The sequence below is a fragment of the Podarcis muralis genome, chromosome 2 (genome assembly GCF_964188315.1).
Source record: "Podarcis muralis chromosome 2, rPodMur119.hap1.1, whole genome shotgun sequence".
Classification (NCBI taxonomy): Eukaryota; Metazoa; Chordata; class Lepidosauria; order Squamata; family Lacertidae; genus Podarcis; species Podarcis muralis.
In genome coordinates, this window is record NC_135656.1 from 56181736 (window position 1) to 56209129 (window position 27394).

At 42.1% G+C, this 27394-nt stretch overlaps 1 protein-coding gene across 7 annotated transcripts in view; it reads left to right on the top strand.

Moving 5' to 3' along the window:
- The window catches only part of ACSL6 (acyl-CoA synthetase long chain family member 6), a 78471-nt gene extending 51615 nt beyond the window's left edge, over positions 1-26856 (top strand). For 5 of the 7 annotated variants that reach the window (XM_028717997.2, XM_028718001.2, XM_028718003.2 and 2 more), the window contains exons 9-21: positions 307-358; positions 4834-4907; positions 7980-8057; positions 9985-10119; positions 12590-12724; positions 14945-15040; positions 16075-16147; positions 17270-17358; positions 19273-19389; positions 20385-20528; positions 21291-21392; positions 23765-23836; positions 26016-26856. In XM_028717997.2, the coding sequence (XP_028573830.2) occupies positions 307-358; positions 4834-4907; positions 7980-8057; positions 9985-10119; positions 12590-12724; positions 14945-15040; positions 16075-16147; positions 17270-17358; positions 19273-19389; positions 20385-20528; positions 21291-21392; positions 23765-23836; positions 26016-26156 (1308 nt within the window). In that variant the 3' untranslated portion in view covers positions 26157-26856. Of the gene's footprint in view, positions 1-306; positions 359-4833; positions 4908-7838; positions 8058-9984; positions 10120-12589; positions 12725-14944; positions 15041-16074; positions 16148-17269; positions 17359-19272; positions 19390-20384; positions 20529-21290; positions 21393-23764; positions 23837-26015 lie in introns of all 7 variants that reach the window. The other 2 variants (XM_077924516.1, XM_028717998.2) reach the window with 2 other exon arrangements.
- Positions 26857-27394: the final 538 nt, after the last annotated feature.

Below are 27394 nucleotides of genomic sequence, written 5' to 3' on the forward strand. Positions count from 1 at the left end.
GACTTAATCCCAGCTAAGTGTGCATATGATTGCAGCCCAGCACTCCTGCATGGCAAGTTATTCAAAGATAGTACCATCATCTGCTTTGTAGGCTTGGAACAAAATACTTTGGCCGGAGGGACAAAGAATTCACACAGTGGGAAACATAATAATTTGTCTCAAACCTGCACTGTAAGGTTAAAAATGGATAAGCAATGTACAAGGAGCTCCCTGCTCCCCTTGGGAAGGAAGGCTGGGGTGTAAATCATATAAATAAGTAAAAATAAATGAACTAAGACATTTCTTTTTCTTCCATGACTTTTCTAGCCTCCTCGACCAGAAGATCTATCAATAGTCTGTTTTACTAGTGGCACTACAGGTAAACTTTACCAGTTTTGCAAGTTTTCCTTGGGCCTTAATAATGGTGACATTGTACAGAAAAGCATTTTGATTCCATTAAAATAATATGTAAATAGATATCAGATGTATGTAAATTTAAGTCATGTATATATTTTGAAACGTATTTCATATATACCAGAAAGGATATGAAAATATACTACTATACAAATTGCAGTACACTGGCAGATGAGAAACGGATAGACTGCTGCTTTGTCAGTTATTTAAATTTATGCATTGCATTTTGAAAAATAATAGAAACATGTATGCAGAGGATATCACTAGTGAGGATAGCATTAGTTTTAGTTTAACATTGCTTATTAAGTTTACTATTAAAAAAAATAAAAGTCAGCCTAGCTGAACCATTACAGCTAATGAGCCAAAGTCTCTTATCACTTGAAATGTTCACTGATGTAAAAAAAAAAAAATAACAGCTCCTGTTTTCAGATTCTGATTATTTTAACCATGTAGCCAATCCCTCTTCATTTTCTAGCAGGACATAATGAGAACTACAAACAGATCACTGCCAATATCCATGGGCTTTATCCTGAGTAACTTAGTCAGGATCCAATGTTACCCAGCAGCAAAGTTTTTTTAAAAAAGCGCTAGAAAACTAAAGATAACAGAAACAATGAAATGCTGCCGCCCTGAAAAAAATCTCTACTTGTATCTTTCTCCTTAAGCCTCTCCAACCAGAGGAAGCAGGCATATTGTCCACCACCATAACCTTACTAGCCCCTCTTAGGAATTGACTTTGATAGAAAACAAGATGATTGTAAGATGATTGTGACAGTTCTTTCAAAACTGTGCCAAATGTCCCTTCTGAAAACCTGCCATAACCAAATGGTTGCATCCAAGTGATCCAAGAAGCTATCTACTAATTTTTATGACATTAATTCTGACAGGGTCGGAATAACTGATTCCAGTAAGATGACAAATGATAAAGTGATACTGTATTCTATAGTGGCAAGACATACTTAAGAGTCGAGGTTGGACACGGCCACCCCCAAAGAAAAAAAGTTATGAATTGCCATGACTGAAGAAGCTGAGTTTTTCTTGTTTGAGGCATAAAATATAACACAAATAATCTTTACATTTCTCCTACTTTCTCAGAAATTCACTTTTATAATAATAATAATAATTTTTTATACCCCGCCCATCTGGGCGGCTTCCAACAAAACACTAAAATACAATAACCTATTAAACATTAAAAGCTTCCCTAAACAGGGCTGCCTTCAGATGTCTTCTAAAAGTTTGGTAGATATTTTTCTCTTTGACATCTGGTGGGATGGCATTCCACAGGGCGGGTGCCACTACCGAGAAGGCCCTCTGCCTGGTTCCCTGTAGCTTGGCTTCTCGCAGTGAGGGAACTGCCAGAAGGCCCTCATCGCTGGACCTCAGTGTCTGGGTAGAACGATGGAGGTGGAGACACTCCTTCAGGTATACTGGACTGAGGCCGTTTAGGGCTTTAAAGGTCACCACCAACACTTTGAATTGTGCTCGGAAACGTACTGGGATATTAATCTGTGAGCCTAACAATTTTTTTTTAAAAAAAAACCCTTCTTGATTGAGTCTTTTTAGCTACTGCCAAAGATGCTGAAACAGTCACTAGTGGCAATGAAGATCAATTATTTTATTAGTTATTAACTGTAGGACAAAATCTCTTTTAACAAGAACTCTGTGTGTTTTGCATATTAAGTTTTTGGAATTTAAAATGCTCCTAGTATGTGTTAGGCTAAGGGTGTGTAGACTCTGGCGCCATTTCCTGACCCAATTGAATGGCCACTGAGCAATGGAATTTTTCCCTTGGCATTTGGATTGTGTGCTGGTTTTGATCTGGATCTGATGGAAGGGCTCCAGGTGTCTGGGTGCTGCTGTTCGCATCCACATTTACATTTAACAATGTCAGTGTGGTGTTTTCCGCAGCATGCTTTTGATCTTGTATGAGTTGTGCAATACACCGGTCTAGTTCAGACGTAATGCTACACCATAGCAATTAAGCACAGCTTTCCAGATTGTCCAAACACAGACATTCTGTGGTTAATCTTAAATGTAGTTAGCAAAAGTAAGCCAGCTTCAGGGCATAGTTTAGCTTCCTGGTCTGAGGGCAAATCATGCAACCACCTTGCTGAAGCTAAGCAAGTCCAGCTCTGGTCAGTGCCTGGCTGGGTGAACCACATGTACAGAACCACATGTACACTGGCTTGGATTCCATGATGAAAGAAAGGTAGGCTGTAAATGTAGAAAAATAAACAAACATAATGAATAGTTTATGAAGCTGGTTTGTTTTTACCGGCCATGGTTAAGACAGAGCACAGTTTTAGGGTTCAGTATTAAATGCTAAACCATAATAATAATAATAATAATAATAATAATAATAATAATAATAATTTATTTATTTATACCCCGCCCATCTGGCTGAGTTTCCCCAGCCACTCTGGGCGGCTTCCAATCAAGTGTTAAAAACAATACAGCATTAAATATTAAAAACTTCCCTAAACAGGGCTGCCTTCAGATGTCTTTTAAAAAGAAGATAGCTGCTTATTTCCTTCACATTTGAAGGAAGGGCGTTCCACAGGGCGGGCGCCACTACCGAGAAGGCCCTCTGTCTGCTTCCCTGTAACCTCACTTCTCGCAATGAGGGAACCGCCAAAAGGCCCTCGGCGCTGGATCTCAGTGTCCGGGCTGAATGATGGGGGTAGAGACACTCCTTCAGGTATACAGGACCGAGGCCATTTAGGGCTTTAAAGGTCAGCACCAACACTTTGAATTGTGCTTGGAAACGTACTGGGAGCCAATGCAGATCTCTCAGGACTGGTGTTATGTGGTCCCGGCGGCCACTCCCATTCACCAGTCTAGCTGCCGCATTCTGGATTAATTGCTGTTTCCGGGTCAATCTAAAGTGGAAGTGGAATCTGCTGATCTAGTTGTGGCTGTGTGACAGGAGATAGAATGAATGAATGAACAAGCCTGGGGCAGAGGGAGGGCTAGGTTCCTTCTCCTAACAGGAAACAATTTTTGCCTTCAACATGACTTATTTTCCTGCTTCCTGCCATGTTGAGGTGACAGCACTAGAAATTGCAGCCTAAATATGCTTGGGACCCTCCAGGACAGCAGGAGGGAGGGTGCAATGGCTGTAGGAGAAAAGGGAAATTTGTGAACATAGCTCCTGTTCATTGAAGCCTTCAATGGATCAAAGAGCCTTCTGTGAATGGAAGTACGCCATACAAAATAGCCCTAAGTGTTTTAAATAAAAATAATTATCATTTCTAGTCTAAACATCAGTCAGGGACTATCTAGGATGTGAGACACAGTCCAAATCAGAGGCTTGGAACCAAACCCTGTTCTTTACCTTGGGGTACATTCTTCCCATATACACATACACTTCTGAACTTGCCCTACAGGTGTTGAGCCAAGCCAAGCAGTTTTAGTTAACACGGTTATTGTATTAACACAATTAATGATAGATCCATTGCTGCTAATTTAGATGTCACTTATGGACAAAATTCTGGCCAAAGACATGTTGTCAAGGGGCAAGATGGTGCTGCCTCCCATATTCCTCACACAAAAACCAAATGGATTGCTTTAGAGAAATCCCAGTGAGTGTCTTAAGCAATACTGAAGTAATGGTTTGACATATATAAAGCTATAACACACAAATCTTTGAAAACATTTAAAAGCTGCTTGCTTTTCAAGGTAGTCCAGGAGCAAGCATGTTCATTTTAATGATACTTCAAAATGAGGTCACTTGGAGGAAAAGCTTATTGTGCCCTCTTTCAACACCAGACAGAAAAGTATTCCTCAGGGAATGGAAAAGGTCCATTGCTAGTGGTCCCTGGAGGTTCGTTTTGTGGTTACATGGGGGGCTTTTTACACCTCCCTTCCATGAGTATGCTTTCTTTAAAACTAGGGCAATTAAAGCATTATAAATTGTTAAAGTGCTCAACAAATCAGCTGAGAATGTGCATCCTTTTATGGCTCACTGTATACTAGATAATCCAGAGGCAGTTTCCTGAGAGAGTCCAGTGGTGCTGGACTCCTCCCATCATCCCTGACTATAATCTTCCCTTCAGTCTTGTTTATGGCAATAGTGTTCACAGAAGTCTAATTTCATCTGCATGACAGGCATGACGGAAGGGAATCCTGATTTAACTACAGCTGTGCTGGGATTTCAAATGTAGGCACAGAGCTCAGTTTGGGTCACTGAGGTGGTTCTGCTTTATCGGTGGAGAACCTGTGGTGCTTCAGGTTTTGCTGGACTCCTCCCATCATCCCTGACCATCGGTCCTGCTGGCTGGGGCTGATGTAAGGCGAGAGTCCAGAAACATCTGGCATGCTGCAGGTTCCTCATCTCCGTATTATGCTTTGGTCCAGAAAAAGAAACGGGATTTCCCTTTAATTCAACTTTGGAAACTCTTAAGTGTTCCTTTGATGTATTTTTCTTCTTCCATTCTCCAGGTAACCCTAAAGGTGCTATGCTGACTCATGGGAATGTGGTTGCTGATTTTTCAGGTTTTTTGAAAGTGACAGAGGTGAATATTCTATCGGATTTATTTATGATGCAAAAAAAATTCAGCAGAATGTATAACATGCGGTGAATCGGTTACTTTGATGTGGAAACAGCTACCGGATGTGAAACTGCCTTTTTGAGAGGTCCTCCTTGCCTTGGTGCATCTGGTGATACTCTTTCAAACAGAGCTGGGTTGAGTGTCTTTTTTTGCAGGATGCTGAAATCTCCAGATCCATCAAAATAATTCAGGTATCAGTTAAGATACTAGCCTACAATGGTCAGTGAGTCTTTTTCTACATAGAAAAGGTTTCAGAATTTTGTTTAAGTCTTTATCCTCTTTTGTATGAGGATAACATCCCAACTTGAGGATAAAGTTAGAAATATTTTGGAAAGAGGGAAGCAAATCAGGGCTGGAGCAGTGTGTCCTCAGCTTCAAAATGAGATAGCAGTCCGTGTTACCTAAAATGGGTCACAGAACTCTGAACGCTTCTTCTCTTTGTGCTCTGGAAGAATTGCCAATAGGAATGTCATTTTCCATCATTCTCTGTCTGTCTCTCTCTCTGTACTCCAGATCGGAGTATATACCATAAATGTGTTTCCTACAGTAAAGCTTCATCTGCATTGCTGAAAAACCTCAGTCTCGTGCAGTGCCTTGTTAGGTGCACTGATAGTCCTTCCCATTGTATTTACCAACTCTTCTAACTGGTTGACTTTTGCTTTCTTAAAGCATGGGTCCTACAATTAATGCAGTAGCAGGAAGCATGGTGGGGCAGTGCCACTCACCTGACCTCCCTCCAACTGAATCACTACTGCATGCCATGATGATGCGGGACAGTGGCAAGGCAGTACAGTGCAAATGCACCAGCAGGAGCACTGTATTAGTTCTGCAGGCATGTTGGCACTGTGCTGACCTTAGTGGCATCTTGCTCCTTCCCCTCTCCATCCTGGTATGCAGCAGCGACTCAGTCAGAGGAACTTCAGCTGAGTGGCAGAGGCCTACCACGCTGTCAGCTTCTGTATTTATGTAAGTCATAATTCATAGGGGCTTCCATGGATATAATCCCCTGTAAGACTGTGAGGAGTTATCACCGTAATATGAGAAGGAAATGTAATTGTAAAATGTAACCACAGGTGATTCCTTCTGTGCATTGCTCTTCTTAGTTTGAATCTGAAATAATGTAATGTCTTTGGAGGTTAAATGAGAACCTAGAATCAATGATGGGTTGTAAAAATAGGATCAAATTATCCAACATCAAAGCATTGTTAAATCAAAGGATTTGTCCAGCCTTAGCAATAATGTGTTGGACTGTTCATGAAAGTTTAGTACAATTGAGGAACATGTGCCATCAGTCTCTCTGTTCCTGGATGAATACACCCAGAAGAAAGTTGCTTTATATAGTCCTGTTCGTAGAATCACTAAACAGGATTAAAAAAACCACTCCACATTTTAGATGTGTGATTTATGATCACTGTCGTTTCAGTTAGTTTGCCATGATTTCCATAGCCTAAATAAATAAATAGTAGCTTCAAGGTTGGTAGCTTAATTCTTTTTGCCATTCGTGAGCATGTTTAGTGTTACAGGCTGGGCTTACAATTCCGTAGCAGTTTAATTCCACGTTAATTACCCTTCAAGTGCCCTTATGGATAATGTGGATCAAACTCACTTTCTTTAAATAAAAAAAAAATGAACAAAAGAGAGGAAGATAAAAAGATGGCCTCTTCCAGTGAGAAAACTTTGTGATCATGGTAGCAAAAATCTGCTGGGTATTAACTAATGTTACATTATCATTTAAAGTTGATATCCAAGTGCCGATTTAAACCATAGCAGGAGTCTAATACTTTAAGTCTGCAAGATTAGCTCATATGGTTGCCTTCTTTTTCTCTCCCTAGTAGGATTTCTATGCCAAGCTGCCTGGTAGGAAAAATCTAATCTATTAAATTTTGGTTATCAAATTGCCTTTGTATCCCCGCAAAGTGTCACCTGCTACATTTCTATTGAAGAACATAGGAAGCTGTCTTATAAACTGAGTCCGACCATTGGTCTATCTGGCTCAGTAGCTAACACTGACTGGCAGCAGCTCTCCAGAATTTCAAACAGGAACCTTTTCCAGCCCTACCTGGAAATACCAGGGATTGGACCTGGAACTTTTTGCAAGCAAAGCACATAGGTTCCAGCACTGAGCCACAGTCCTGCTTATCGGGTAGCTTATTAGTGGCAAAAGAATCCTGCCAGGGAGGGGTGAGGATCCTGTCAACCTTATGATCCAATCTTCTGGTTTTGAGCTGTACTAATGCTCAAATGGGCATTTGGAAATAAAGTTTAAATCATTTGGCATACAAGGTGTACAAAAAAGATCTGCTGTAGCCGAGTGGTGCAGGACACACTTTGCATGCAAAAGATCTTCGGTTCAATTCACAGCATCTGCCCGCAGGGCTGTGGAGGACTCCTGCCTGACAGTCTGGAAATCTGCATCCAGTCAGTGCAGAGCGATAGACTGTGGCTTCCCATGCTCCCAAGTCAGATGAATGTTGGCACTCAGCTTTGTTGTTTAGCAACCGGACACCTTTGCAGGGAACCTCTTAGGAGAAAAGAGCTATGCCTTACCTTGGAATATCACAGGGCAACAGAAGTGTCAAGGACAGAGGACAAGAAGCCCAAGCGCATTGGTCGAAGGGCATGCTCACCACCCAGCTCTCCACACATGCTCTGCGCAGTGGAGAGCGCTCTCTGCATACGTCCCTGTGTTCTTCACCACTCCTGCTAACATAGTTCCATTGGTGTTGTGGCCTAACGCATTACTTCAAACACTGTTCTCTTTTTTCTCGCTTAATAATCTTTACCCCTTTTGCTCCTCTTGGTGCCATTTTTCTTTTTTATTGTTTTATGACTTTCTTGTTGTGTCTTCCTGTCAGTGTTTCTTTCCTTTCTGTCTCCCATGCCCTTCATCTGCAGAAAGTGATCTTTCCGAGACAGGACGATGTGCTCATCTCCTTCCTGCCTTTGGCTCACATGTTTGAAAGAGTGATACAGGTAAGAAACCTGTCTAGACTGACCCGGGCCTTGCGGGGCTCCTTGTTTTTGTTTTTTTTCCAGAGTCAGTGGTCTCCTACATTTGAGGATGCACACATTTCCTATTTGCCTTTAGCACACATGTTTGAGAGAATGGTACAGGTAAGGTCTTAGTGTCAGTGGAAGTCCACTAATTCCCCTTGATCAATGAGTCTGCTAATGGTCACATTTGTATGCCACACTAAACTGTAGTTTAGCATGATGCGCATAAGCTGCACAGAGCTGCAGTGTCAGGCTTACACACTCCTCCTCCTCTGCATGTCTGAGAAAAGGAGTGATTTCAACATGGTCAGTTTCCACAAGCCCAGTTCAAAGCATAGTTTCTGAAGCTGTACTGTTTAAACTAACCATAGTTAACATTAAGAACAGCTCTAGGCTTAGGCAACATGAGAAACAGCGCTTAACCAAAAGTGAAGGCTTTTGAACTCCTCCTCATGGCTGCATGGAAGTAAGAGAGGGGAGGAGAGGGAAGAGCCTGAAGCAGGCATAGGCAAACTCGGCCCTCCAGATGTTTTGGGACTACAACTCCCATCATCCCTAGCTAAAAGGACCGATGGTCAGGGATGATGGGAGTTGTAGTCCCAAAACATCTGGAGGGCTGAGTATGCCTATGCCTGACCTGAGGCTTAATGCTGCCTGTGCACATCCATGGTTTAGCCATGGTTTGGGTTTTACCGTGGATTCAATGGCTGCAATGTGGTTTGCAACTACAGCCTGTCTACTGTAAAAGTAAAAACACTTACACTCCAGAAATGCCATGGGCTATTTGACAGGGGGAATGTTCAAGCCCCAGTTCTTTGGCACCACCCTAGACAATATCTTCCAACTTCCAGCTTCTGCAGAACCTGTCTGCTGCAGCATAACGGGATACTGACTGCTCCGAAACTAGTGTTGAAATTTCTAGTGGACTTAAACACGACTGAATAAGCATTCTTTTATTCCACTGACTTAAAGCTGGGTCTGAAGAAAACTGTCCCCAACAGAGCCTGAATCACAGCATCAAGTGTAGTTTTCCTTTAGCAAGGAAACAAATATCAACAAATGTCTCTTTTAAAGAAACTTTTATATAAATTTGAGATTAATCCAGATACCATGCAAAAGAATGGAAAGGCCCAGAGGTTAAATAATAGCAACATACTATTTTCTGAGAGAGGCTAGAAATTGCACAACTCTTGATAACAGATTTGGGGGTGGGGAGGAGAAAAATGCCTCCCTATCCCTTTCTGCTGAGATATTCCTTCTGTCAATGGACAGGCAGCATTGAGTACTCCCTTACAGAAATTAACAACCGGAGAGGCAGTTTTCACAAGCACCATAATGACAGTAGCTGCTGCCAGTTCATAAATCATCTGGTTCACATATTACATTGTCTATGCTAACATATACTGGGAAAAGTACAAGACCCTTTGCATGTAGGTGTCCTGGCCCCCACCCAACACACAGAAACCCTAACGTGTTGGTAAGAAGAGATGTTTATTCAGGCAAGTAATGGTACAAGGTCAGCAGAAGACAAAGAGTTCAGGGGTTCAGGAATCAGGGAATACTTTCAGAACTGGATGGAAGCAACAAAGATGTCCCAACAGGTTTCATGCCCCACCCACTAACCTTTTAAAGGCATGGCATGCTCACTCACAAGATTCACTCACTTTGTAGGAATGTCAGAATTGCAACCATGTGCAGGGTGGGTGGGTCTGCTCCCTTCTGCGAAAGTGGCAGCTGCTTCTAGGCAACATTACTGCACCCTAGGCTCCAGATTCCCTGTCTAGCAACGCCTGATCTCACCATTCAGGTCTCCTTTCAGTTTCCTCCTCCGATGTTGGGGCTTGCCAATCCAAACCTGATCCCAATCACACAGCTGAGATCTTAACATTATGACCAAATGACCCATACTAAATGACCCAGATCAAGGAGAGCTATTCATAAACACACAAATAATGCTTAAGAAAGCATTGTTTAAATGAGCAGGAAGAATAGTCACTATGTATGTGATTAAACTAAAATTTATTTTTTTCTGCCTTTCCCATCACAGTCTGTAGTGTATTGCCATGGCGGGCGAATTGGGTTCTTCCAAGGGGACATTCGCCTACTGTCTGATGATATGAAAGCACTGCGTCCCACCATATTTCCTGTTGTGCCAAGACTGCTGAACAGGATGTATGACAAGGTAAGCCTAACATATGTTTTGGGGATTAAAACAATCAGTGATGGTCTACAGTCTTGTTACCCAATGAAGTTAAGTGGACCTACTGAATACTAGGGACGCGGGTGGCGCTGTGGGTTAAAGCCTCAGCGCCTAGGGCTTGCCGATCGAAAGGTCGGCGGTTCGAATCCCCACGGCGGGGTGCGCTCCCGTTGTTCGGTCCCAGCGCCTGCCAACCTAGCAGTTCGAAAGCACCCCCGGGTGCAAGTAGATAAATAGGGACCGCTTACTGGCGGGAAGGTAAACGGCGTTTCCGTGTGCTGCTCTGGCTCGCCAGATGCAGCTTGTCACGCTGGCCACGTGACCCGGAAGTGTCTCCGGACAGCGCTGGCCCCCGGCCTCTTAAGTGAGATGGGCGCACAACCCTAGAGTCTGTCAAGACTGGCCCGTACGGGCAGGGGTACCTTTACCTTTTACTGAATACTACTTTTTTGCATCTTAAATTCTTTGGCTGCTTTGCTTTCCACTTTGCCGTAAACCAGCAGAAACAAACTTACTCAGAGTTATCACATTTGAAAAGTGAAATGAACTCCCAAGTTATACCTAGTTCTGTGCATTACTGTTTATTACATGTAGGCAGTATAACTTGCACATCCTCAGTATGAGTCTCCCTTATGCCTGATGTTGTAGCTTAGCAGATAGGATACTGAACAGAAGAAACTTGTGCCTCTAGTTCCACCACCTATGCTTTTCTATGCTAGCAGGATGCCCAGAAGGTGAGCTTTGACTTGTGAGGCATGGTCTGTTTATCAAAGCTGTTTTGCTTACTAAATTAATGTATTGGTTCACACAGTGGAAAGGAGTCTTAAAGTGATTTCAAGCAAAGCAAAGCACAAAATTACATTATAAAAATATTCATACAAACGATGCAGCACCCACTTTGCTTTATCAGAGAAGCACCCTTTCCACCGACTTGCAAAAAGCAAGTGTTAAGGTGTCATGTGCAATGTTATTAGGGCTGTTTGTGAGCAGGGAATTAGCATCCCAGTCAGACTTAAAAACCTTTCTCCTGAGCAGCCTTAAGTTTCTAAATGCAAGCCTCCTCACGCCATGGGAAGTTTCTGACAGGGAGCCACTGTAGACTCTTTCCAGCACTCTGTTTGTGCCTTGTTTGTAGGCAGGGAATGTGTACTAGGGCAAGGTGATGTTATCAATAGCTTCCCAGCTGTCACCATGATCTGATTGGTGCTTTACATGCATGGGGTGCTGCTAAGCTGTGAAAGGTACACAACAGGAATTTTTCCAGAGATGCTTCAGGAGTGTCTGTTAAGAGTTGACCTACTTTCTATTTTCTAATAATGTTATGACTGCACTATGCTTGATTTACCCGTCATATCCGGAAACTATGAATGTGATACACATTTATTATTGGTACCTAGTTCTCATCTAGGTTTTCTGTATCCACCCCCCTAGATACAAAACAGACTTCTAGATACAATTTATATATTTTTTGTTTGGAAATTAATTCAACGTTCTTTCTTTTTCTTTAATCTGATGTGGAAGGCAAGCATGTGTACATCATACTGCAACATTTGCCAGTAAAATACTTCGGGGTGGGGGTGGGGGATGACTTCTGGTGAAATCTCGTCTATCTGGATAGTCAGTAGAGAAGGGTGTGTGTGTGTGTGTGTGTGTGTGTGTGTGTGTGTGTGTGTGTGTAGAAACCAGCCAATGATAACATTTATATTTATTGCTCTGCCCACTTCCACCTGTGGCCCCACCCAATCCTGGAATGTGGCCCTCAGTAAGGACTGTGTCCCGTGGGCTGCCGGAGTCTGTACATTTCTTTGCTTTTTCACATCTTTGCTGTGTTCCAGCATTGTATACCTGAGAATGGATTTGCAAGCAGGAAAAGGAGATTGTGAATCAACACACCTGAAGTTGTAACAGCAATGTGAAAGAAGTCTGACTTCCACTCCCTAACATTTTTGCATGTGGGGCTGTTTATAAAATGATTTCTGATGAATCTTAGGTTGGTTTGACATGGAGATTTGCCATAATTGCCACTTCATAAAACATTAATAAAAATAACAGCCAGCCACAATTAGCTCATTAACAGATTGGGAACTGCTCTGCAGCAGCCAGATGTTTCTATTCTGTTGTTACAATATCCCCAATAATTCTATATAGCTGTGCCAAGCTAATTACACAATGGAAGCCCTTGGGATACCTTAATCTCTATACATACTTTTCAGTGATTTTGTTTTCCCTTAGAAGAGAACAGAAAGCATAATTCAAAGTGAATTGCAGCAGAAGAGCTTTGTTGTTAACTTTTAGCAATGGTATAGTTATGATTAATTCAAACAATTAATTATACTGCTGGCATCTGTGGAGCCCTGTCTGCTTATGCCAGTGATAAATTTGGTCCCGCTTCCCTTTTAAGCTGTGCAATCTTTTCTCTCTCCCCACGCCCTGCCATTCTGCATTCTCTTAGATCTTCAGTCAAGCAGACACCCCACTGAAACGCTGGCTTCTGGAATTTGCTGCAGAGCGTAAAAAGGCAGAAGTTCAAAGTGGAATAATCAGAAATGACAGCCTGTGGGATAGACTATTCTTTAATAAAATACAGGTAAGGATCTGGGGAAAAAATGGGCACTTGTGCAAGGAACCCTTTACGAAAATGAAATTGTACATGAAACTAGAAAAATTACTAAAGGGGGGGAGGGAGGCAACCTTTCCCAGGGAGCCTTCTTGCCCTGTAAAGGACTGGGTTTTGGCCCCAGCAGCAATTTTTATGGGTGAGGCCTTTGAATGGCATTGTTATTCAAATGAATGGAGACAAACCTTGGGCTGAGTGGGTCCCAGTCACTGAATGGGTGTTTGCCCCCTAGCAACAGTTTTACTGTCCTTCAAAGGAGCAGTAAACCAGGAAGTCTCTTTCAGTCTGGATTTTAATCTAAACTGGAGAATCTGGATGCTCCCTGACTTAATTTTCAGGCATGAGCCATGGCACTGCCCTGTCTTTGCAGCAGACAGAAGCAACTTGTTTAAGAGTCAACTAATATTTCACTCTCTATCGGCTGTTTAGTTTTATGCAAGTTCACAAGTACCTAAACTGTGAAAATCACAGGAAACGTTGCTATCAAAGTGACTAATTCAGGATTGCTGGAGTAAACAAAGAGACCCCAAATAGGCGCCATTCTTCTTATAGAATCCCGATCCTCTTACTGTGAAAATTCGCAGACCAAAAGTGAAATTTATTGTAGCTTTAAGGAGATTGTTCATCAGTGCAAATATTTCTGCTTACCTGATAGAACAATCTCATTCCTGCTCCCCCGTGTGCTGTTCTGGGGTTACTTTCAAGCACATTTGGGATCAGGGCATGAGGCAAGAAATGAAGCCATTACTAGGAACACAAAAGGAAAGCTTTGACCAGTAAGAAGCAAGATCATATTCAGAGTCTATCGGAAGGTCTCAAATACATTAGTTATTATTATTATTATTATTATTATTATTATTATTATTATTAGTTATTATTATTATTATTATTATTATTATTATTATTATTAGTTATTATTAGTTTTACTCAACAGTACATGCTTCAGCCAATTGTGTGCTCCTCCAAAAAAATGGTAATGATAAAAAATTAAAAGCGAAACACTAAAATACAAGGTTGTAGCCAGCTGTGGCTTTGCAGTAGTACAAAAATGCTTATGGTTGTGTATGGCGGGGCATCCAATTTTCACCCATTGTTCCTACCTGCTGCTCCCCTGTACCTTATCCCATGCTATTTGGAACAGCTTTGTAGGGACTGCAGTGGGTAGGGAAGGAATCCATGAAAATTGGATGTCATGGTTTGCATGAGGGTACACTTTCTGCTAGTGCAAAACCATCGCCGGATACAGACAATCCAGTTTTATTTGACATGAAAACAGAATACTCTACAGCCCATATTATGCATTTAGAACTACGCTCCCTCCCCACCCCATTTCTCCCAGAGCATCATTCACCTAGGCTGAGGTGTGTGTGTGTGTGTGTTATGTGTGGCAAGGTCAGGAATGTAGCTGTTTGCGTGGCGAGGCCCTGGGCCCCGCAGTTCCATTAGATAATAAACACACAGACACAAATGTTTAGGTTAATGGGATAAAACAGGCCACAACTTTATTGGTTACAGATGTGAGCAGCTTGGCTTAGGCATTGGGTGAAACTAGACTATATCCTGACTCCTGTACATCTGCAGGGAGTCTCATAAGAGTAAACCACCGGTAGGGGGAGCCCTATGATATACATTGATTAAGAGCACCCCCAGGGTCCCCGATGGGGTTGTGGCATGGCTTTGGACAGGATCCACACGCCCGGGTCCCTTTAACAGGATACCCTTAATGTGGAGGGGCAGGTGGATGCAGCAACCTCCCTTCCCATAAACAAGGCTTACCCAATGCCTAACGGTCACTCAAGCCCTAAAGGCTCCCCGCCAACTTAAATGGCTAGTGGCCATGCCCCCAGCCAACCTGATTGGCCAGCCAGGGGGCATGATGCGGCTGGGAGTCCCTATGACTTGGGCGGCATCCCTCCACCCACAGCTGGGTTACTGGGAGGTCCTGGATGCACTTCCACAACACCGTTCCCCCCCCCCCCCGGAAGGGGAGCGGACTTCCAGCATGCAGTGTGATCTTCATAAATGTGGGAGAGGAAAGAGGTTTGGAAATATAGGCATAAACTATTCGGCTAGATCTAACAGGTAGGCTGATCTTTGTTGTCCCTGGAAGCCCAAAGTATACTGTGCAAATATGTACAATAACTTCTTTATGCTACATGCTGTTTTTTCAAAGTTCTCTTTGCCCAACAGGCAAGCCTGGGTGGCTGTGTTAGGATGATTGTAACAGGAGCCGCTCCTGCTTCTCCCACTGTTCTGGGCTTCCTTCGAGCAGCCCTGGGATGTCAGGTATGTTGCATCTATACATTTATCCCGTTGCACTTTTTATTTCCTAGCTAGAAGTTCTGCTACCATTAGGGAAAAGCTAGATTGTTAAAAATGAGCTGTGGTATTAACTAATAACACTGTGGAAACTGAACACATCCATAATGGAAATAGGGAGAGTTAAGTATTAGGACCATATAAAGAGCCATGTTTACGTACAGCAAGTCCCTTGCAAAAGTAATAAGCTAATGGTAAAGATCTGATCAGAACTTGTGTCTAGATTTTATTTTAGATCAGGTGGGGGAGGTACTATAGACGGATTGGGGCCAGATTTGTCTGCCTTCCAGTTCTGTCTAAGGGGAATCCCCCTCCTTGGGTGCCCCTGTGTTTCCTAGATACCATTGAAGATCTCCCGTTTTAAGAAACAAGTTGGATGCACCCACCCTTCTTAAATGGGTGTTCAAGGTGGCAGGGATGCTGAGTAAGACAAACCCAGCTTGCAGTGTCTTTTTCTTTAGCAGCAACCACCGACAGGCCTTTTCAGGTGTGGGCAGAGGCCTGTAGCACTAAACTTGACCAATAATTGGCTCATGCCATTCTCAGCCAGGTACTAGTGGCTTTCCTAGCTTGCAGTACAAGTTCCAAAGTGCATCCTCTTCAGCTGCTCCCAGAGTTCCTACAAAGGAGAGATTTCTCCTCCATCTTTACTGTCTTTCTCCATCTCTAAATTCAGCAATCAGAAGCTATTATTGTACACAATTGTAATTTAGATTGTGCTCTTCCTGAGTCCCAACACTGGAGAGAAAAGTATTTATTGCTCATTTATTTATTTTTGGCCTTCAAATAAAATGGTGAAATTAGCATCATCTTGTTTAAATGATGCAGGCCTCTGAATACCTGTTCTGCCTCAGAATACCAGTCGCTGAGGATCGCAAGTGGGAGAATTTGACTGTCCACTTGTCCTGCTTGAAGGCTTCCAATAGGCATCTGATTTATCTAGATGGACCTTTGGTCTGACCCAGTAAAGTTGTTCTTATTTTCTTACATACTTTTGACAGGTCTATGAAGGCTATGGTCAGACAGAATGCACAGCTGGCTGTACCTTCACTACTCCAGGGGACTGGACATCAGGTAATAAACCAAGCAGAGTACTGAATCATCAATTAATCAATTGCCTTTTTATGCATTGTGAAATAATTCACAGATAAATAATAAAAACAGCTAAGAATAATTGTAAAAACAATACAAAAACCAAATAAAGTTAGGTGTGAAAACAGTACAAAATGAACATCAAAGACAGGGACCTTTTCATCCAGCTGGAAAAGCTTGTCGAAACAAATATGTCTACCATTTCCCCACCAGAAACTACAGATTGTGGGCACCTTTCATATCCCAACAGAGATAAATGTTCCACAAAACAGGAGCAGCCGCACTGAAAACTCTGCTTTGAAATACTGTGGCTTCTGATATTTCAGAGATTTTAAGGATAAACTCCTGTAGAATGCAGTGACCTACTAGGTTTATGAGGAATAAGGCAGTCCTCAAGAAATTCTGTTTTAGAATGCAAGTTTAATTAGCTTATTTAAGCTTGAAAACAATTAGGTCAGAATCCTAAAATGCCATGTATGTGCGTGCAGGAGAATGACGTGTAATCGTGATATTCTTTGCAGCTTTGGGCTCAGCATTTTTCACTGCCAAAAAGGCAAGCAGCTTTAAAAACCAATCAGTGGTTTGTCCCTTTTCTCACTGAAACAACAGCTGTGCTCAGCCTAAACAAATGCTACTTACCAGTATGCATATATCATTTCTTTAGATCCCAGCTTCTGTGACTTACGATAAATCTGTGGCCCTGTTTGGATTTTGTTTCCTCCTTTAGATTGTCCTTAGAAAGAGATGAGCTCTGGGTTATATGTGCTCTTTCCCCTCACTCCTAATTACAATTATTATTTTTCACTAGACTAGCAATAAAACTGCATCTTCAGCAATGTTCAGATACTTTTATGATAATAATCTGCTGTAGTCGTTTTACTTTTGTTTTTCTTTAATTTTTTTAAAAAGACACATGTCTCCTTGGCAAGAAGCCAGTGACTCGATTGCAGAGCAGTCTCCTTCGCCAGGGAGCACTGTGAATTGCACTGTCACTTTCATAAATCTATGTCGAGGGATTAGATCCTGCACTGGGCAGGTTGTTGGCCTAGATGACCTTTATGGTACCTTGCAACTTAAAAACTATCATCTCTCTGTGATTTGCAGGTCATGTTGGAGCACCTTTGCCCTGTAATTTAATCAAGCTGGTGGATGTTGAAGAACTAAATTACTTTTCTTCTAAAGGAGAAGGAGAGGTAACATGCACTCTTCCTGAACTGTTTGCTGTCTCACTTGTAGTTTAAAAAAGCCAACAAACCATTTTCCAGAGACAAGATCTGTCACTCCTTTACAGGAGATAGGAGGGTGCAGAGATACATATATTTCTCAAGAACATGACCAACAAGCTCAGGTGCAGGAGGAGTTTGCTCTGGTGCTCAGGAAGGCAAGCGAGCAAGTCGGGCATTGGCTCTCATTCTTTCATTTCAGTACTGATGATCCAAACTTCATGCAGGGTAATGGCAAGAATTCCTGGAACTGACAGGAGCTGGGAAGGGAGAAGGTTCATGCCATAACTCCTTAGAAGCCTAGTTTAGGATGAACAGCTAAAGGAAAACAGGCACAATGAAATATACACAGCATCCTTGGAGTACGAAGGTGGCAGTGGAGTTAGACATTCATCTTGTCCTGCTGGCCAGGATTAGTATTGTGGTGAGGCTGCTTTCTGATTACTGTGAATAGGACTATTAGTGTGGATTTGCCTTGAAGAAATGCAGGAGCACAGTTGGGTTTTGAACAAAAAACGGTTCATCATTAAAAGATGGTTTCTTGGTTCTCTCTGGAATAATTTGAATGGGGGGGGGGGCAAAGAAGAGTGGCACCTGAAAGTCCAACAAATAAGTTATAGCATAAACTTTCATAGTTTTAGGGCATAAGTTATTGTGGACTATGAAAGCTTATGCCATGAGGCGTTTCTTAAGTCTTCTACAAGACTCTTTCTGCTGCAACAGTCTGACATGGCAACACACATTTCACACCCAGCTGAGGATGGTGTAAGCAAAATATGTGCATTTGAGAAAGAAACAGAAGAGCAACTGGAGTTTTAGAGACAGAGAAAGCTTGGAGCTGTAAGCTAACAGCAGCTGAGGAGGAAGAAAGGTGTCTTTCCCTGGCAATCTGGTGTGGGAACAATGGACTGGCTTTGTTGAATGTTAAGCTGTCTGCCTCCACCTATGCTTGACTTGCATATATTTATTTAATACATAATTTTGTTTTGCAAACTGCAGTACAATAAACAACAACAACAAAGCAAAAAGTTGCAGATTTCTCATGTATCATTGTTACAGGATATAATTGGGGAGGGGGATAAGAATTAAAAAATAATAATAAAAACAACTATCTACTATCTGAAATAGCCTCTCCAAAATACAGCCCAGGTAGTTGGAAAAATTTGAGCCAGTGTGGTGTAGTGGTTAAGAGCAGTAGTCTCGTAATCTGGGGAACCGGGTTCGTGTCTCTGCTCCTCCACATGCAGCTGCTGGGTGACCTTGGGCCAGTCACACTTCTTTGAAGTCTCTCAGCCCCACTCACCTCACAGAGTGTTTGTTGTGGGGGAGGAAGGGAAAGGAGAATGTTAGCCGCTTTGAGACTCCTTAAAGGGAGTGAAAGGCGGGATATCAAATCTAAACTCCTCCTCCTCTTCTTCTTCTTCTTCTTCTTCTTCTTGTAAATAAACCCAAATATTACAAAACATCCTAAGTTGCAAACGATGCTTCTATCCTGCCTGTTGTGCATCTAACAGTATGTTGTGTTGGCTCAGGCTGGTCTTTGCTTAGATAGAACAGAAAACCTTCACTCAGGAAGCATTACACATGTTCCAATCTACTCATTGTTGGCACAGAGTCCTCATAGTCAAACAGCTGTGCTTCTCCCACCTTGTATCAGTGGTGCCAACCTCCCCTCCCCAGAAAAGGGTTGTGTCAGTATTCAGTGGCATGTGATTATAAAATAAGAGTTCCTTGTGTGGCTCAGTCTAACCCATAGGCTGAGGTTCTTGAAGACTTTTTGCCTATATATTCATCATTTGTGTGAAGTTATAACAATTGGCCTAAGTCTCTCTTTTTAAAAAAGATGTCTACCTTGCAGTGTACCAGCAGATCTATCTCTTGCAGATTTGTGTGAAAGGTCCAAACGTTTTCAAGGGCTACCTGAAAGATAGAGACAAAACCACAGAAGCTTTAGACAAGGACGGATGGCTTCATACTGGGGATGTCGGGAAGTGGTTGCACGTATGTACTGAAATGCTAACTTTGCACACTAAGATTGCAGGTTTACAAGCCCCTCTGACCAAACAAATAAGTGAATTAGACATTGATGTGTACGTCAGATCATGAGTATAGTGGTGGATAAAAATTACTACTGTGTGATGTGAGTATATGCCAGACCCACATCAGAGTTCAGCTCCAAAATGGTTCCCTTCAGATTCCAACCCTCCCCTGGCCTTATTTTATGGGTTTATGGGCTGCCTCATAGCAATTGTCACAACTTATTGGTGGATAAGACACTGGGTTGGATCCTCAGTATATGTGGGTGGGGCTGGAAGCCCCTCCCCTGCTCCATGGTCAAAGGGTATCCCCTTAATGGGAGGCTGGGGGAGGTACTTCTTGTTCTGATGCCTAGCTTGGGAGCTAATGGGCTATAGCACCCCAAATGGTGATTTTGGGGTTTGCCCGGATATGATACATATTGTGATATGTATCTGTCCCTGTGGGGTGACCCATAACCTTGATCAACCCTGCCAATCATCCACCAGCAGTTGGGCTGGCTGAGTTCAGGATACCTATCCAATGCCTACCCCAAAACCTGCTGACACCAATAGTTGTAGCCTGTTAAAATCCCAACACTGCTGTTCTTTGTGGTGTTGCGATTAATGTTATACCTAACCCCCTCCCCCGCCCATGGCTCTACTATGCCTGGGCCTGCCACTTTCTGTTAGGTTTCATAGATATTTGACCTTTGGCCAGTCTGAGAAATTTGAAATCCGTTTGAATTCTGCTGCTCAGAAGGGACCCAGTAAACTGGAGCTGAGTTGCAGGCAAGGCGATCTCACTTTCCCCTAGCTCTACGTGATTACTTGCTGCTGCATAAACGAGTCCCCACTTGCAGGCTTCCCTTGGGCATCTGATTGGCCCCTATGGGAGATAGGATGCTGGACTAAATTGGCCTTAGGCCTGAACCAGCAGACAGACTCTTCTTACATTCTTATGTTATTTTTTACTCACAGAATGGTACACTTAAAATAATTGATCGAAAAAAGCATATATTTAAACTGGCTCAGGGAGAATACATTGCACCAGAGAAAATTGAGAATATCTACATTCGCAGTGAGCCTGTCGCCCAGATATATGTGCATGGAGATAGTTTACAGGTAACGCTATCCATTTTCTAAACATTCCTTGAAATTTGGTCATGCCTTTTATACCATTTTGTATTGTTTCCTGGGTTCGGGGGGTTGCATTTAGGAGCAGGTAAGGTGTCATATTTATTCCATTTAATAATGTTCAAAATGGATACAAGATGTTGATGTCTGTTACCTGCTGAGCAGGTAAGTTCAGCAGCTAGATACATACAGTAGTTTAAATGAGAGGAGCACAGCATTCACTCACTGATGTCCCAGGCACAAGGCATTCTGGGGCAGGCATGTAGCAAACTTTCTGGCGCAGTGGTCATTGATTGACCTGCATACTCTATAAAGTCTGTATAGATCAGTAGGGAAACAAGTGCATAAGCAGAGTCAAGCAACATACCCACATGCAGATTTTGTAACATTTGGGGCCAGCCTCCTGATGGAACTGGAAGAGCTGAAGGACTGTGGAGGAGAAGCGGGACTAACCTTACTGCAGAACTATTTACTGTATATGGAAGCCATTATCAAAAGTTAAGAGAACAGAGCTCTGCTCTGAACCTCCACTGCTGAGAAAACACACACACACAAACACACACACCTCTGACTCTTGTGATAAGCAGAAGTTGCTGTATCATTGTTTGAGGAATGGGGGCAAAGGGCAAAGAACTTGAAAAGCACTCTTATTTAGGAAGCACAGATAAGAGAGCACAGCAAAATTCAAGGGATCAAGATGGGTTTGCTGTGTCACAAATACAGTCCCCAATTTTATCTGTATCGTTGCAGGCCTTCCTGGTGGGGATTGTTGTACCTGATGCTGAAATCTTGCCAGCCTGGGCCAAGAAAAGAGGCTTTGATGGAACTTTTGCAGAGCTCTGTAAAAATGCGGTAAATTGCTTATGTACATGTTCCTGTGCAATTCAGTGCCAATTTGGGCTGTGTGTGTGTGAACAGACAAACATAGATTATAATTCTAATTGGTAGGTCAGAATTTGCCAGTGCACTGAAAGAGCCTTATGGCGAATGATGCAATATGATAAGCTGAAAGGCCAACTTCAATGTTACATTAAAAGCAGCCTTCCATATCCTGTTGCCCCCAAGATGTTTTGGACTCCCAGTAGCTCTAGCCAGCATGGCCAATGGTCAGGGATAATGGGAACTGTAATCCAGAATATCAGGAGAGCACCAAGATGGGAATGGCTGAATTAAAACAGTTCAGCTAATGTGTTTGGATCTGACTGTGACTTTTTTTTTTTAGAAAAAAAGCAGCTATAGGGGGCTCTGAACTGGATCAGATCCACAGCACAGAAAGAGGGAGCTTAACCATGCCCTGTTTTCCTGCTAATAATAATGCCCCCAAAGGACATATTTACTGCTTTGGATAGTTTTCAGGCAAAAAGGGAAAGGGGTTTTAATCCTGGTCAGGATTCCCACAGCTTCTTTTCATAAAGAAAGGCACAGCCAAGTCCAAAGCGCAGTAGTTAAAACTGCTTTTAACATAATGTGTAATTCTGGCTCTAAGTAGCTAGGTGATTACTGTGTTAAGAGACTGGGACATCTGTTAGAAAGATTCCATTAGATAAGCAAAGCTCTGTCCTATAACAGGAGCTAATATAACATCTTGGGTTTTTTCCACTTTCTTTATCTGTACTGTTCCATTGCTACAAGATGACATCTATTTTTTTGCACAGTGAGATATGCTTTTGTTTCATTTTGTTTTTTGGGGGCTTGGAATGTCTGAGCCAGAGCCAAATCATGTGATTTCTCTGCTGTTGCCTAGACAAGATAAAGATTGCAGTAATGTTCCAGAAAGAAGACAGCAAAGCTACAAAAGAGCAGGTTTTATTTCTTCTATGGGTGTTCCAGCACATTTACCTTTGGTGGAAGCCATAAGTGAAGGACCATAGCTCAGTGGTGGACATATGTACTGCCTGCAAAAAAGGGTCAAGATTCTCAACACCGCCCGGATGTTCCAGGGATTGAAAGACCCCATGTCTGAAACCCTGCAAAACTGCTATGAGTCAGTGTAGGCTATCCTGAACTAGATAGACAAATAAGGCTGTAATCCTATCCCTGCTTACCTGGGAGTAAGTTCCATTGAACTCAGTAGGACTTACTTCTAAGTAGATGCCTACGCTATAATCCAGGGACTTGGTTATTAGAACACTAAGGAAGTAGACTATAAGCACTTTCTCTTTAGATTGCCAGCTGATCAGGGCTGGGACCTGGCCTCTGTGCAAAATGCAATTCATATTGACAGCATTAGATAAATAACATTGAAAAGGGCATCAGTGTAGGGTGTAGAGAATATTTTCCGTGGAATGGAATGGAATCTACTATTTTGGAACTGGCGTTATAAGATATAGTTTTAGTCACTGAACTCCTTTGTACTTTAATTTTAAATGCAAAGAGGAAAGTGAGAGCTCAGAGCTCTAAGAACAAGTTCCAAGACAACATGCCAGAATAAGAATTTAAGTCTTTGTCCTGTAAACTGTGTTCATGCTTGGGAAATTTAAATCAAGGAGGTATTTCAGACACTTCTGCATGAAGACTAGGTAAAGGTAAAGGGACCCCTGGCCATTAGATCCAGTCGTGACCGACTCTGGGGTTGCGGCGCTCATCTCGCTTTATTGGCCGAGGGAGCCGGCGTACAGCTTCCGGGTCATGTGGCCAGCATGACTAAGCCACTTCTGGCGAACCAGAGCAGTACACGGAAACACCGTTTACCTTACCTATTTATCTACTTGCACTTTGATGTGCTTTTGAACTGCTACAGGACCAGAATTCCTTAGGGATGGGCAATGTTTTTCAAGCTGAGGGCCACGTAACCTTCTGAACAATCTTGCAAGGGCTACTTGCCAGTAGTGGCCAAAAATGGGTGGAGCAACAAATGTAAATTTTACCTTTTGTACAATAGGCTATTTTGTACGAACACTCAAGCACCCTGCCTCTATCCTCCCCATGTCAGAGTTCAAAGACACGTTCCAGGTGGGCATATTTGGATTGCGAAGCTTGGCATGTGAAGGGTGTGACCTGAGGAGAGTTCCAAGGGCCAGACAAAGAGGTCGGGAGGGGGCACAATTCATCCCTCTGCCTGATATTTCCCATCCTTGCCCTACACAGTATAATCACATTTCACCCTCTGCTTCTTTGAAAAGTTAATTGTCAACAGAGAGCCAAATAAATAATTATTTAAATATTGGAACATGTATTTGAACAGGACTTCCTGGCTGTAAATGTTCTCATATGTTCTTACTTAGGAGCTCAAAAAAGCAATAATGGAAGATATGGTGCAGTTAGGGAAAGAGAGTGGACTTCATTCGTTTGAACAGGTAAATACTAAATACTGATGATAGCTTTTGATTACTAGATGCAGATGAGCTTCTTCTTTGTGACTGAAAGCAGGGATTTTAGCATGCATTATATAAAAGCCCCAATGCCTCGCTTATGCTTTGTGGTTCAGTACTCAAGTGTGTATTTTTCTATGAAATAAAACTATCCTTGTCTGTTTATGAATGCATGAAAGGTAATGTTAAAGAAGGTCTCTCTCTATGATAGATAACATGATAAAATATTTGAAACACCATTCCATTCAAGCTGAGAGCAGTAAAGTCAGCTTAATTACCATTCTTGTAGCTGACCTGGAAAATACAGCTGTTCTCTTTGTCCCCCATCCATGGACTAATCTCCTCCTGACGTAGGTATTTTTGCGGCAGACCTCCAAACCTCCAATAAGGGAAGTTCAAAAATGGACATAATGTACTCCTCTCTCATTCTCTCTCTCTCTCTCTCTCTCTCTCTCTCTCTCTCTCTCTCTCTCTCACACACACACACACACACACACACACACACACATCATTTAAGAAGCGTGATCTAAAATAAGGTCATGTTGTGATTCTATTATTTTTAAAAACACAAATGTAACAGCTGTAACATTCGTATAATGACATAAATTCCTAAGCGTGCCTGCATTTGTGCACTAGATTTGGCAACAGCATAATAAATGCACTTGCAGTGTCATAATGCATGCACTAAACAAGAATAGAGACTGTAGAAACTAATTCCACATAAAGCTTTCCTGCTTTTTCAAAAACTGCTCTATAAAAAAATGTTGAGAACTTACTGTCTCTTAAAATTGCTTTTTCTCCCATGCTGTAAACTTCCCTGTGATGAAATATACTAATCTATCAATTCATCTAATATAATCCTTGAGGGTATGGGGGGCACATATGCCTCTGTTCTCTGCATCATTTCAGCACTGTGTAGTGAGGTGGGCGGGCGGAGCCCTCCTAAATGAATTCTTAAAGTCACAAGCAGGAAACATGGGTACAAAGAAGAGATTAAGGGCAAAGCCTTTTCCTCTATAGTCACTACCAGTTGCTTGGGTAATGATTTTGGGTGTTCTTAGCTCAGGGAGGCAACAAAGAATCAAAAATATGCAAGTTGCATTGTACCCAGTACTCTTATAATGAGCTCCTGACACTTAAATGAACAAATGCACATTTAAACATCATAGTTTCCTATGAGGTCTATATTCAGGATTAACACTTGATTTAACACTGCTTTCTGCAACATAGAAGATGGATGGCTAATGTGTTACTCTTTAATTGTAAAAATGCAAATAAAACATAAATGATCCTTAAGTTGCTTCCAGAATTAATGCTTAGCACCAACACATTTTTCACAGCAGCAGCAAAGATTTTGCCAACATGAAACTTTGAAGTGGGCACTGCAGTTCATTTTCAGTGCTAAAGGTAGTCAAGTGTTTTAATAGTTAAAATTTAATTTCCCCTAGTGCCAGTTATTTCTGCAGAAGGTGGAGAGAACTCAGCATGTCCTCATTGTGTCTCAATCCTAGAATCGAGCCTTTTAAGATTGTTCTTGATGCAGAAATGTATTTTTTAAAGTCTGTTGCTAAAATATACATTGTGTCTGCCATTAAATGCCAAGTGATAACAACAACAGCCAAATTTAGAATTTCTATTCCAAGGTATATATACCAAAGCAACAGGCACAGAACCTCATCCATGCAGCAAGCTACCTCATTCTCAAATAAGCATGCACAGGATTGCACACTAAATTTGTTCACCTTTCAATAACAAGCCAAGCAAATAAAGAGCGACAAAACTTCCAAATATCTAAATAGTCTGGGTTGTATTAAGAAGTCAGATAAACGAAAATACAGAGTGACTGCTTACTATAATTTATGCTGTAAAAGTCACATGCTTTGCCCTATTGGGAGGGGGGGACCTTTTGTTCAAAAAGCCAGTGTATTGGGCAAAGCTAGGGACATTATTGATGAATTTCTGCAACTAAAAGGCTGAATTTAAAAGTAGGCAGGTGTTAGCACTGGGCTATTACATCCTACATAGGAGTGGGTGTGCAGAATAATACTTGGCAGAATGACCAGTGTGATATGTCTGGAACACAGCTATCAAATCAGCCGTTTCCTTTTATTCAACGTTACAGTATATTTTTATAAACATGTTGACTTGTTTTCCCCCCTCATAGGTTAAAGCTGTTTACATCTACCCCGAAATGTTCTCTGTACAAAATGGTTTGTTGACACCTACGTTAAAGGCTAGGAGACCAGAGCTGAGAGAATTTTTCAAGAAACAGATAGAAGAGCTTTATTCAAGCATCTCCATCTGACACCAGGGGAAAGTTCTTCAGAATAATGGACTCTGTAGCAACATTAGGATAATACTGAAACGTGAAAAGGGCGCAGTTGAAACGAATAAGCATCTGACCTTCCACGCGAGCCTTCTGTTGTCGGAAGACACCATCACTGAGTAATTCTTTTACCATCTAGTTCTAGTTCCTCTTGTTGTAATGGATGCTCTTGAAGATTGCTTAAAAACATACTGGACAACCGTTAAGCTACTTTCAATCCCACTCCTTCTGAAAGCATTTTACAGACACCTTTGTTATTAATACCTGCAAAAACATAAACAAAGATCCCTTAGCAAACAGGAAAGAAAAGCAGACTGGACCTGCCCATTTTGTATGACACTCCTCTAAGCTCCTGGATGATTCAATAATGTGATAGGGTTTCCAGATGTCTCTCTGTATGGGTACCATTAAGAACTCTTTAGAAGCAAGCAGTTCCCAGGTTGCACATCATGCACACACCTTCCTTAGCATGGTACGGCACCTTCCTTCGTGTGGTGTAGCTTCACCCTTGGCTGCTACTGCGTGCATATGTGGCCAAGAACTCCTCACTGCAACTGAGCTCTTAAAAGTACTAGGGTCCCACTCAGCGAGATATCTGACAAAGACTAGTGGTCTACCTCAATGTTCTTGGATGCTCCAAGCCAGAAATAAATCTGTTACCCTGATGTAGAACTTAAAACTGGAATTGTTTAATCGTTCTTTAAGTGGTAGCACTTATGCTTTCCCTGCAAGACATAAATTGAATTCACCTTGTGTGAGGCCTTCACAAAAAGAACAGATGGGAGGAAGAGTTTGGATTTCATATGTATCGAAGTAGGAAGAGCTTTGGATTTCATGCCTACTTAATACAGTGTAGTGGCACGTGCTGGGTGAATGCTAACCTGTAATTGCCAGAAATGTCAGAAATGTTACAGGCCCTGGAATTTTTTGTATTTCTTGTGTCTTGGATGTCTCTGAAATTAGCAAGGGATCTCTGTGGGCTGCTCCTTTTAAAGAACTGACTGCCTTGTGTTGTGGCAGCTACCTGACAGCAACTTGCAAAACAGAAGGATAGTTGGTATAAACATGCTGCATAATTTTGCAGCTTCCACTCCCCACCACCCCAGTGGATTCCAAATAGAATAGGATTTTGAGTCAGAGCTTTCCCTTTGCAGCACTTTATAGCGGTGCACTTCAGGAGAACTGAGCTGGCTTCAAATAATTTAAAGAGGATGCAG